Raw genomic sequence first — 12,619 nt, forward strand, 5'->3', positions numbered from 1 at the left:
AGTTGGGTTCCAGGCAAGGGGTAAGTCATCAACTTGGGCTTGGAATTAGAGCCGAAGGACAAACAAAGCCCAAGACCCTCTGGCCCCGATCGAGCTTCCTCCTGTTGCCACTGACCAATTTCCGCTCTCCAGTCTGTCTGCTAACGAGCGTTCAAATAACGAACACCTATCGGTACCGGCCGCTAAAAGCCTACAAACAATACACCAGATGGAAACCTCCCCATCTTCTTCAGCTGCTGCTATACTGTCTCACTTGCAAACCCTAACTTCCCGAGGTTGGTGCTTCAAACGCGTCGATCAAGTGCAAGCTCTAGTAGCAGCTGAATTATCTTCGCGTCTCACCGTGGATTCTGTCGAATCGGCACTCCTCAACATGGACTTTCGATCCATCGGGGGGAAATCTTTGCCTGAACTTTCCCATCTCCGCCATGCCTCGCATCTACAAGGCCCCAAAGTCCTTCAGGTAAACCATATAAGACAGCAGGATCCTAATTTTTTCTCGCCGCCCAACCATCCGTGTGTATTTTTATTTTTATTTTTATTTTTTTTAAATTACAGATATCTTCTGTTAGAGATATAGGTAAGAGCAATGTGGCTGAGAGTTTAGGAAATTCGAGTAATAGGCGCCTGCTGAGATTCAACCTTACTGATGGCCAAACTGAAATAGTTGCCGTAGAGTATTCTCATCTGTCATCAATTCCAGATAACGTAGTGCCTGGCACTAAGGTATATCATTTCATTTGTCTCTGTCATTTTGTTTGCTTTCAGATGATCTCTCAGTTTTGATGCTTAGATATGATTTCTTTGAAAAATTTCTACTCTACAAGAATGCACTGGCTTTCAACCAATGTCTTACTTCATAATTTGGAAATTGCTGTAAATAAGTGATTTAGGATAATGCTGTCAATAAGTGATTCAGGAAGCCCAAAAAAAAAAAAAGATTCAGGAAATGCTGCATATATGGGTTCCTCCCTTTTCATTGGCCTTTTGGTTTGGGGAATGGGTGAAGCTGTTGGCAGTATTGTTGTTATAACTACTTTTTTCTTGTATTTTTTGTTTATTTTTGGCAGGTTCTGTTGGAGAATAATGCCAAGGTTCGCAATGGAATTGTCTGCTTAGATGCCAAAGTGACGAGAGTTTTAGGAGGTCGGGTTCAGTCACTGTATGAAGAATGGGAGATGAACCAAAAATATTCAGCGTTTTCACGTTCAGCCTTGCGACCATTGAATGAAAGTGCAGCTAGTTGCCCTCCACGATTTGAGAAGTTCGAAGTTGGTGCAAGGCTGCAACAGCAGAGCAGAACTTCTCGTCAGTTCTATAATGCTCTCTTATTTTTTTTCTTTTCCATCTCAACTCTTCTTGCTTTGTTTTTTAGTTTCCAGTATTGTGGATTTTTTTTTTTGGGTGGAAAGTCTCCTTTTGAGGAATACACTTGAAAGGAATCTTTTATTGACTTATAATAAATGACTAACTAATGTAATATGCGTTCAAAATTTTTTGCGATTGCATATGCAGAAAGGTTCAACTTTACGTCAAACAATTAAACTCAGTGCGATCTCTAACCTTGTAATTCCTTGGTTATAGAATATTCCAGTAGTAGCCTGGGGACCGCTTCTGAAATTGGTGAAAGTTCGACATCAAGGCAGATGAGTAAATCTCCGAGCCGCAGCGTCATAATGGATAGCCAGCAAACTGAAGTACAGCCACCAGCTCGTGTTGAAAATGCTGAAGATAACTCCACCAACCTTCACGCAAGGCAAAAAGAAGGTGGGGCGTATATAACCTTATTGCTGATATAAGAGAGGCCACAGGAGGTTTAGTTTCTTTGAGATCCTGAGTCTAAGAATAGTTAGCAGTCAGATGAACATTCATGGAAAATTGTGCAAACAAGCAACATAGCAGAAGCTCAGTAACGCCCTTTTATGAATGTAGGACCAACATGGGATGGTAGGCAGATATAGATAACAGAATGAAGTTGACAGTAAAACGTTGAGTTAGGTAATGAACCTTAGCAAAGTAGATCTAGCTTTGGGTCCAAAAGAATAATTTTAAAAGGTTGTTTATGGGTTGATAGATCAAACGGAGAACAGTATTTAAAGTCATTTTTGGGTTTTGGATGGTCTTAGTCCAGTATAGGTCTTCATCCTCCAAAACATGAGAAGTTTGAGGTCTAATAATGGAGGAAGAAAAAGAAGCCAAGAAAGTGAGCTAGAGAACACACCTTATCCAATATGCTTTTCTTGGAACCTCCCTCATTTATACAATTAATGGGTTAAAAGGAGAAACAGAGATCAATATCTTGTGATGCACATTTCTGTATCTTATGGTGTAAAGCTCCTTTTGTTGTTAGGACTGTTTATTTATGTGAGTATATTTTCTTGTGACTACAGTGGCTGAATCTATCCCCGTTCAAAACCAAGCAGCTGCTCAAAAACTCCTCCAGAGAATGAGTCAGCCCAACCATGATAATAAGCATTTCCGGGGGAGGAGACATGGGAGGAAAGAAAAGGAGGAAGACACTGCAACCGTCACTTTAGATGAGTGGGAAAGGAGAAAAACCGGGATAAGCAGTTCAACAGCACACAGCCTAGATGAGGACCTTGCACGACAGCTTCAAGAGAAATTTGATTTGGAAGATGTTCATGTAAGCATATTTTTTAAATCTGTATTATCTTCAGTACGGGCAGTTTGTCTCAAATATTAGTTGTTTGTCTGTTGTTTTTCGTATTTCTCATGAAACAGCCTCATTATAGGCTTTTTTTCATTTTAGGAGTTTGGATGCCTTTGTTGGAGAACATATTTGAGACTCGAGAGGTGACTGAGATGTTCTTCTGACAGTGTTTTTGTCTACGTGGTTAATGTTTTACTTACAGAAAAAGTGGTGCTTGATAATTCGAAAGGTTTTGGGTCTCTGAATTTTGTAAAATGGATTGTAGCAAAGCATGGCCATTGAAGCTTTGCTTTAACTTTTTATGTGAGCGATACATGTATATGAATATGTGTGTGTGTGTGTCTCCATATCCATGTACGTCCTTACGTATCCTTGGTAAAAACTGAGAAGAGTTAGATATATACCTTCTCTGTATTAATTACATCAGAAAGCGTGCCTGTTATCATCTTTTACTTCTGATTCTAGCATAGATAACAAAACCAATAAGTTTTAGACCTAGAATCAATTAACAAAATCTTTTTTGTGTTAGGTCTAGATTAAAACCTTTTGGAATGAAAGAAAATTGTATCTCCATTTTGCATATTTACTCTTTATCAACCATAATATGACACTGAAGTGATAAATGTGAATCAATAAAATTAGGTGTCCATAAAGAAATTCAGATTTCTATTTACCACATTAAAATGAATATGATATTATGAGATATGACCATTTATACCATCAAAAGTTGCAGCTGTTCATCTCATTAACATTATTTTTGACTTGTTCAGGTTCAGAAGAATCCTAATGCAACGGAGGCAGAGAATATAAGAATGAGCATGTTTAATTTTGAAAGAGACAATCCTAGAGCCCATGGTAGGATGGGATTTAGAGGTAGAGGTAGAGGTAGTGGAAGGGGAAGAGGAAGGAGAGGAGGCAGGGGAAGGTGGTGATTTTTCACATGTTTGGCTTCTCCTTATTGTTCTGAACATTGCTTTGGCTTTTGGTGATTGCTATGCCCAAGACGTGCACATGCAACTCTGAAGAGACTTCTAACCTCAGGGTGCATACGAATTCATCTGTCGGAAGTGGCTTCTAACCTCAGCGTGCATAAGAATTCATCTGGTGTTGTTAACTTCCAACTTTTACCTGAATGGTCTTATCAAATGGATGAGAAATCTCCATGTCCTAGGTATTCCTCGCTGCCCATTTAACAGGTACAGATCTTTGTTGATCTAATTCTGCTTGATGATCAAGATTTAACTGATGCATTGATCAAGCGACTTGTGTAAATAGTACTATTAAGTGTAATCCGGAACATATTCCTCTGTCCAGAACAAGTCAAAAGAAATAGGTGCTAACATGTCTTTCCTTTGTTTTCATTTCAAACATTATCTTTGTTCTGTTAAATCTTGCCAATGTGAGTAGATAACCTACTCTATCATAACTGTGTGATTGGAATTTTGATGGATGTTCTTGCAGAATTTTGACAAAATTCATGTTTTGATCATCAAATGGTTTTTCTGAAACGATGGTGAATTTTTGTGGTCGCATGCGACCTTCTGTCAGGTCCATTATTGAATATTTATTATGAGTTGTACTTGTTGCTCCTAACTGTAGTTCCTTTTGATAGAACAAGAATAGCTGAGTTGGGCTGAAAAATCAGCAGATCCTTTTAGTCAGATGTAAATGATTTCGTTTAAGCCAGCTTTAAGATTACTTTTTCATCTTTCCCTAACCATTACTACTTCCGCTTGGATAGGTAGCAGTTTTCTTGTAATCCTTTTCTTTACAGCATATCTTTTCTTCAGGCTCTTAACCATCTCATGGTGCAATCTGAGAGATTAGGAAGCCCTGAAGTGCACTGCAATGGTTAGATTCAACACAGGGACATGGACTAAGTAGATAACCTTGTACCTCAATGTTACATTTGGTGTTACTTGTTGAAGAGTGGAAGAAGAAATGCAAAACCAAAATTTTGATGGATATTTTTGTCGTGTAAGCTAGGGCAGTCTACAACTAATCTCCAGGCTTCCAGTAGATTTTTGAAATTTCTATACCTTTTTGGGTAAATCAAGTTCCCTGTTTGAAGAATGTGTATGGTGGATTTAACTGCAGAATGCAGTTCACTCTTTAAACATGTTCTATATATATAAAAAAAAAGCGCCTCAGAAATGATATAAAGCCTAAAGGAGTGTTGTACATGCACAGTTGGAGATTTGGTCCTTTTCACCTATGCACGTAGAAGTTATATATGCAGCAACCTGTATATATTGCGTAATGTTCTGGGAATGGAGATTGTGAATAAGTTTTCTGCGAATGGATCTCATAGTTGGGGTATGGAGAGGGAAGGGATGATAAGGGAAAAAAGAGGTTGGTGCCCTGGCTTGCGCTGTTGGATTTATAGCGGGAGCATTAAAATAAAGCAAGCTTCCCGTTCGTCATTTTACTTGCGGGACGGATTGGATTCCAGCCAATTATGTCTGGCAAGTGGCAATGAGGAGAGCCAAAACAAATTTCATGTAAAGAAGAAAGAAATGCCGGCCCGGCAAATTACAAAATGTGGGTTGAACAGCTCCAGTAACTGGGTGCACTTGGTTCCACAAGACGATTCAGGAACCACTAATATATTTTAGCATCATTCCTTCTTTTTTTTTTTTTTGTACGGAGACAATAAATCTATTCTATCTTATATCAGGGAGAGAGGTGGACTCGAAGAGGTTCAAGGGTAATCCGAAGAGACTAAATCACCATCGGATCGGATGGATGCACTATGCACCAACCAAGTTTTAATACTTTGGCCGTGCCCACCGCCAAAGGCCGGTGGTTCTAGTATCATTCCTATTGATTTGATTCAATCAAATAACTAATTTTATTTGGTTTTTGAGGGTTGGTGATTCTAGTATCATTCCTATTGATTTGATTCAATGGTTTGAGTTAATCTCCTGCCATGGCAATTTATACCCACCCATCCAAGTCCCACAGTTTTTTTTTTCCTGATGCAGGGGTGTCCGGGCCTTCGACCCGATTAATTCCCTGCGACTTGAGAGAAAAGGCCCAATCCTCTCGAACACGGTAACCCCAAGACTTGAATCGTGGTTGTCATACCCTAAAGAGGGACAACGAAATCACTCGAGCTACCCTGGGGTGGGCGCCTAATCTGCACTCGCTAAGTGTAAATTAGGTCATAATTTAAATGAGTACACGTAAGCGTCTGAAGGAGCGACCTGAATACTTAAAAAATCCGTATACTGTATTAGTATTATTATACAGGGTACAATCATCGTACAGTGCAGTGCACATGACGCCGCCCGACGTTGACGAGCGCCAAGATATGCCCACAACCCGACCGAACATAACCAATTAACCGAATTCGCCTCCACTTCTTTGGAACCGCCGTCTCATCTTGAGCCTCAGTAAACTACCGCAGAGCAGCAGCGGCCGGCCCGCTGAGTTGACTTGGAAGGGGCGGTAACGGAAAGGAAAATGGATAAGCAGATGATCCAACCCATAGTCGCTGCGATCATTTCTTCAATAATTGCTTTTAGAGCTTATAGAAAGAAGTCACTTGACCTCTCTGGAGCTCTCGCTGGCTTTATTGTTATGACCCTTCATATTGCCGTCAATTTCAGGCAAGTTCTGGAACCTCGGAACTCTAATCTCCGGATGCTTACTTTATTATTATTATTTGAATTAGGTGAAGTTTTTTTATTTTCTTTGTGGGATTGATGGAGTTTGTAGGTTTGGGGCAATGTTGCTTGTTTTCTTTTTCACTTCTTCCAAGCTCACTAAATATGGATTGGAGACAAAACGAAAACTGGACGCTGAGTTCAAAGAGGGAGGTCAACGGAATTGGTAAATTTCCATCCTTCCAATATTTTCCTTTGGAGTATCTGTGCTTTATTGGCAGCGACATTTTATGGTTAACCACAATGAACTAAACTTGTGTGTTTTGAGAGTCAATTAGTTTTCAGTTCTTACTATTTACGGTAATGCTAACTTCATCACATCAGTTAATATGAGAATAGCAACCGAGGAAAATTGGTGGAGATTTGAGCTTCAGCTAGAATAAGGCTACTTACTGCTTATTGGGCAGAAGGATCATTGAATTAGATCAGGAAATAATTCCAAATTTAGAATAGAAGCGCGTTGCCTTGTCTTTCCCTATAATTAATGGAAGCTAAAGCATTACATATCAAATACCAATTCAAATTCAATGGATTTAAAATAGTGTTATTGTGTGATCAGGATGATTAATTTTCCCATTTTCATCCATTGAATGCTCTACCTTATACTCCTGTAACTTTTGGGGAAAGTGGTGTTCCACTCTTTTCAAAACCGTAAGTAACACGTTACTCTTTAAAAAGCTTTTGGGAAGAAGATCAGTTACAGTAGGAGATGCCATATAGGGGACTGGAAATCAAAAGAAAATGCTAGTAAGAATTTGAATTGAACAAACAGCTCGTACAGGGGAATTATAACGTTCCACTTGTTGAGGTTTTTGTGCTTAATCTTTTTCGTTTTACCCATCGTCTCTCCGGATCTCTTCTTTGCAGGATCCAAGTTCTGTCAAACAGTGGCATAGCAAGCCTTTTGGTCTTGGTTGCATGGAAGTTGACCGGTCATCAGGACAAGTGTCTCGATTCAAAAGAATCTGGCAGTATGGTGTATCTAGTCAGTGCCATCATTGGCCACTATTGCTGCTGCAATGGAGACACTTGGTCATCAGAACTTGGGATATTGAGTGATGAGCAGCCTCGACTGATCACAACCTTAAAGGTCAACTTGATTATACTTTATCTGATATCCTTCCCAGTCCTCCTGCTTCTCCTTTAGAATAGGATTTTATTTCATCTGTAGCCACAAGATGTGCATTAAGTGTTCCTTGATTTTGTTGAACTCATTTGGTATCCCTTCTGGTATGTGGTACTTGCAATTTGACCCGGTTACTAATTGTTCTAATCAAGCATAATGATAGGCCTTTTTCCAGTTATATTTCCTTCATTTTTTTCATAATTGGCGTTTTGATGCTCTAGTATTAAAAAAGTCTCAACTTAATCGGGATGAACTTGTTCTTAGATGTTAAACCTCCAAATATTGCAACAAGAAGATGTGCTGGTTTGGTTTTTATCAGCTTTTAAGTGCTGGTGAATGCTTCAATAAAACCCGTGTTCTTGTGTTATCTAATAATTTGTGCCATTGGTAAATCTTCCTTTTTCCTCCAAACCTTCTTGTCTGGTTTGCTTTAGCAGGCAAATCCAACTCATTTTTTAACTTTTGAAGCTTGAACAACTGGATGTTTATGTTTTAAGAGACACAGGTTATGAAATAGTCTATGTGAAGCTAGTCTTCAGAATTGCAATTATTATTTTTGAATCAGTTCTGTGGATCTCATCTTTCTCATCCACCATATCAGCCAGTTCGGAGGGGTACAAATGGTGGTGTGACCAAAGCTGGACTTCTAGCGGCAGCAGCAGCGGGCAGTGTCATTGGATTGGCATTTGTTCTACCTGGTTACTTAATTGCATCATGCTCTTTGGATGTAGCTCTGAAGCAGCTACTTGTGATACCAATTTCTGCTCTGGCAGGAGTTTCTGGAAGCGTCATAGATTCTCTGTTGGGAGCTACTCTGCAATTTAGTGGATTTTGCAGTGTCCGCAATAAGGTAACTTCTTGGTGGTTTTACAGAACAAATATATACGCTGCAGTTATGCCTCTGATGATGATTTTACCTCCGACGTTAGTCATGAGTTCTCGCTGCCTGTAAATCATCTTGATTTGTGACAGAATAAAACAAAAAATAAAATGATTTATATTAAGTGCGAGATGCATCCACCATTCACCACACTCATTCCAGCTTGTACCTTCTTTTCTAACTCCCCTTTTAAAAGAATAGTATCTTTATCATGTTGGTTTTCATTTATTTTTGCTGCCTAGCGGAAAATGATTGTCTTGGAAACGTGTAAAATGGAAAAGGATTTTCTCTCTCTCTCCCCGTCGAAATAACAGGCATTCAAATTACAGCCAGAATAAGAGTGTCACCGCTAAATCTCATCCTCATTCCTGTAAATTTTCGTGGCCTGAACCTCGTCTCCCAGCTACAACCTACCCTGCTCCCATTTTCAAATGTTTGAATGGCCTTTGAACAATCAGAGCTTGAAAATTAGCACGGTGATAATGCAGTTGTAATTGGAGATTATGCCACATCATGCGTTTGAGGCATGAATTTGAGCAACAATTTTGGAACCTAACTTTAGTTAGCTCATGGACACAATTGTCCACGGTGCATGTTCTGGTTAAATTGATCAACATGTTGATCCAAGAATCTCCCTTTTTCAGGGATTCAATTAATATCAACAGAAATGAGGACTTCGACAAACTGATACGTACTTTTGTGCAGGTGGTTGGGAAGCCGGGACCAACAGTAAAAAAGATCTCCGGTCTTAGCATTCTGGATAACAATGCTGTGAACTTGGTCTCCATATTGCTAACTTCTGCCCTCACTTCCATTACTTGCTCGTACATTTTCTGAACTCCTCCACTCAGCTCCTTGTGAGTGGCTGCTTTCCTTTGTCCTTTCTCTTTCTTTTAGGAGGGGATCGATTTTTTTTTTTTTTTTTTTGGGAAAGAGGGGGGAGGGGGGGTGGTTTAACATCCTGAATAGATATCGATTGATAGAAAATCAGTCATTATGTTGCATCTCCAGTTACTTTATAATCTATCAGAAAGTAAACTAGATGAATGATGACTCAAAAGGTTGAGCAATTCTGTATTTTTACAAGCTTTGTTACGTACGAGAACCCTAAAACGTAGTTCCTTATTTTCCCGGGAATTGGATATAGGATGGAAGAAAGCCATGCTTGCAATATATATATATATGTATATATATATACATAGAGAGAGAGAGAGAGAGAGTCGTGTAAACATCAGCTGTAAAATACTAATCCATAGAGAGAGCAAGTCACCATACACAAGCGATAAGTGCCAAACTCCACTGTCCCCTCTTCTGAGGGGTATCCCATATAAAACGGTTATTCATTGTACCAAAACGTTTTATTCAGCATATTAACATCAGATGAGATGAAGTATCCCATATAATCAGGTGCAGCAACAGCAGACAACGTCTAAGCAGCATTCACAGGTCTCGTAGCAGCAGAAACAGCAACATAATGCGAACAAACTGCACCCATAAATTAGCAAAATTAGACCATAGTTTTCACTTCAACCTTCCCTGTCTTTCATAAATACAAGAATATAGAGTGCCTAATACAAGAAATAGACTCTTCCAACGTACCCCAAAAAAATAATAATAACTCCATAGTAGTAACAAAAACTAGAAATATATAGACTAGTCAAAAAATTCATACACCGACATCCCATTTTCAAATTCTGAAGGGGAAGGAAAGCAGTAACAACTAAATGTAGGAAAAAGTCTCCAGTTGAGAAGATCAAGAGATTTTAAGAGCAAGTAAAAAAGAAAGTGAATCAAGCCCTAGTACGAACCAAGTATAAAGCAGGCCTTTTTCTTCACGACGCCTTTGGAGGTGCTCCTGGTAAGACATCCCCTGATACGCTGGTGCTCCATCCATAATTTTTTGTTTGTTTTTTGCTGGCTTTTCTTGCGTTACAGTTTCAGTTGAAATTGCCAAACCCAGAACAGTGAACAGCTAGAGGTAAAGGAAAACTAGCCAAAAGGAATATGAAGATGATACTGCTACTATTGAGAGAGCAACAGTAGTAGCCAGGTTGGGGGTATTAATAGCTAGTAAAGAGAGAGGGAGAGAGGAGGTGGGGACTGGCCCGAATTGACTGGAAATTCAATGGGAAATTTCCTCTGCCTCTCTCGGTATCTTTGATTTCCTTCCCTAGTTTCTCTGGATGGATGTACCAAAACTGTGAACGGGCCAGATCACCAATGCCTTCGTTATTAAGCTTTTACCTTAGATGCTACTGCCTCATTGACCACGGGATTCAGTGCTACAACTTCTCTCCCAAAAAATAAACGTGTGTATTACGTAACCCCAAAGAAATTTTTTTTTTTTTTATTTTCTTTGAACATTTCTACCCAATCAGGGTGAATTACGCATCCATTCATTTCCTCCGTTTACTTATCTATTCGGTACATTTTTGAAAAGAGTTGTAGAATTTATGGCGTCCATCCATGGTTTAGGCTGCGTTGGAAGATTGACCTTTAAGAGATTTGAAAAGATTGTCGTTTAAAGATGGATATCATTTTGATTTGCAATTCGTCAATGTTAATAATTGATGAATTACAAATCAAACGCCTTCCAAATAATCGAAACAAATTACATTGATTTAAAAGGATTTTAAATCTTTTATCAAATTTCCTAATCTAAATGCAACATAACATAATTAGTCGCATCAAAGTTGATTTTATATTTCCAATCTAGCACAACTGCTATTACCAATATAATAGAATTTTCCTATCACATATAAATAGAGTTGATTACTACTGGAGATTTTTTGGAAACATGCATTCTAGCCATCATATTGGCCTTTAAAGATTTTGACCCAGACAAAAAGTGACAAGCCAATCAACAACCCCAGGGAAATAGATCAAACTAAAAAGATGGATCCATTTCCTTTTTGTTGCTGTTTTTTTTTCTTTCCTTTCCTGCTGGGCAAGAGAAAGGTTTATTACACGCGTTTGGATTGTAAATTATTTGAAATATTTTTACTGTAGCACTTTTTTGTGATGTGATGTATGTGAGATAAAAAGGTAATTGAGAAAATAACAAGAAGGTGTGTTGGAAATTGTAATGGTGATGTAAGCAAATATATTTGAATAAATAATCTCCTGTCCAAAACAACACACAAACTTTATCCAATAATAAAAGGCCGCATTTTTCCCCTTTTTTTTAATAAAAAAAGTTTGGGTGACAGGAGATAATTTCGAACCTATCGATCACTTTTATAGATTATCCATCAACATCAAGACTCGGATATATGATCTTTTATGAAGAGGTGATTCAGCCCCGTTTGGGGTTGCGGTACTTTTAATAAAAAAATATTTTTAGGTGTTAAAAGTATTTTTAAAGTGTTTGGTGAATATCATCCCATAAAATTACGAGTAGAATTTTTTATATTAAAAATTTTTTAGCAAAAACTCAAATTTGATGATTTTAGAATAACTTTTGTGATTTAAAAAATAAAATATCAAATTTAATCATTTTATCCTATATTATGAACCAAATAAAGAGATAAAACATTTTTAAAATTATACATTATCAAATATAATAAATTATATTTTCAATCAATATATGTAAAAACACTTATACAGTTAAATAAGTATTTTTATTAAAAACTCTACTAAGAAAGTACTTTTCATTAAACTACCGCATCCGCAAATGATCCCTCATTCTGACAACGCAATGACTTGTCTTCGCTATGTCTTCCCTTTTTTTTCTAATTTTTTTATACTAATTTGGATTGTGAATTATTAGAGATATTTTTACTGTAACACTTTTTGTGATGTGATGTATGTGAGATAAAAAGGTAATTGAGAAGATAAAAAGGTGTGTTAGAAATTATAATAATGATGTAAACAAATATATTTTGACAAATAAACTGCAATCCAAACAAACCCATTATATCTTCCGCATGTGGCTTGGTAAGACCATTATATTTGCCATGGGAAATATTCTGTAATACTTTTTTTTAACACATTTTGTCATTGTTGTTATTTCCCTTTTGGCCAATAGCTCTCCTTGCTGATTGTTGTCCTATTATTGGTCCCTCCAACGTAGTAACAGGTTGGGCCCCTCCCCATTCCACTGAGGTTCTCAGCCCATCACGTGGAGCTTTGCTTGGATTATCCCCTTTTTAAAAAACTAATATATCACATATAATTCTTTTTTTTTTTTTTGGAAAGAAGATACAATAATGTTACAATAAACACATTTCAAAAATATTTTACATAAAAAAATTCCACCGTCTCTTTCTCCGTCC

General features: G+C 37.9%; 2 protein-coding genes and 1 long non-coding RNA gene across 6 annotated transcripts; 2 read left to right on the plus strand and 1 right to left on the minus strand.

Moving 5' to 3' along the window:
- LOC113692809 (uncharacterized) lies at window positions 1-4,744 on the plus strand. 3 transcript variants are annotated; one of them, XR_003449065.2, is made up of 7 exons: window positions 1-463; window positions 559-726; window positions 1,071-1,308; window positions 1,585-1,767; window positions 2,391-2,644; window positions 3,442-3,867; window positions 4,462-4,744. XR_003449065.2 is itself a non-coding variant. In XM_027211381.2 (6 exons), the coding sequence occupies exons 1-6, from the start codon at window positions 209-211 to the stop codon at window positions 3,601-3,603; spliced, it is 1,260 nt and encodes a 419-aa protein (XP_027067182.2). In that variant the 5' UTR covers window positions 1-208; the 3' UTR covers window positions 3,604-4,179. The 3 variants fall into 3 exon arrangements, 1 of the variants encoding a protein (XP_027067182.2); XR_011815797.1 differs by having other exon boundaries at window positions 278-463; window positions 573-726; XM_027211381.2 differs by lacking the exon at window positions 4,462-4,744 and having other exon boundaries at window positions 3,442-4,179.
- An 827-nt stretch (window positions 4,745-5,571) lies between these two features.
- Window positions 5,572-9,415, plus strand: LOC113692810 (protein PGR). Of its 2 annotated transcripts, none has more exons than XM_027211383.2 (5): window positions 5,572-6,282; window positions 6,392-6,505; window positions 7,207-7,429; window positions 8,067-8,315; window positions 8,990-9,152. In XM_027211383.2, exons 1-5 carry the CDS (start codon window positions 6,137-6,139, stop codon window positions 8,999-9,001), a joined length of 744 nt encoding a protein of 247 aa, XP_027067184.1. In that variant the 5' UTR covers window positions 5,572-6,136; the 3' UTR covers window positions 9,002-9,152. The 2 variants fall into 2 exon arrangements, with proteins under 2 accessions (XP_027067184.1, XP_027067183.1); XM_027211382.2 differs by having other exon boundaries at window positions 5,578-6,282; window positions 9,051-9,415.
- Window positions 9,416-9,576: 161 nt separating this feature from the next.
- On the minus strand, window positions 9,577-10,701 carry LOC113692811 (uncharacterized). Its single transcript, XR_003449066.2, has 2 exons — window positions 10,154-10,701; window positions 9,577-9,830 (listed from the first exon to the last, which is right to left on the minus strand). It is a non-coding gene; the product is annotated as an uncharacterized lncRNA (long non-coding RNA).
- Window positions 10,702-12,619: the final 1,918 nt, after the last annotated feature.

This window comes from Coffea arabica, chromosome 6c, assembly GCF_036785885.1.
Source record: "Coffea arabica cultivar ET-39 chromosome 6c, Coffea Arabica ET-39 HiFi, whole genome shotgun sequence".
In the NCBI taxonomy this organism is placed as follows: Eukaryota; Viridiplantae; Streptophyta; class Magnoliopsida; order Gentianales; family Rubiaceae; genus Coffea; species Coffea arabica.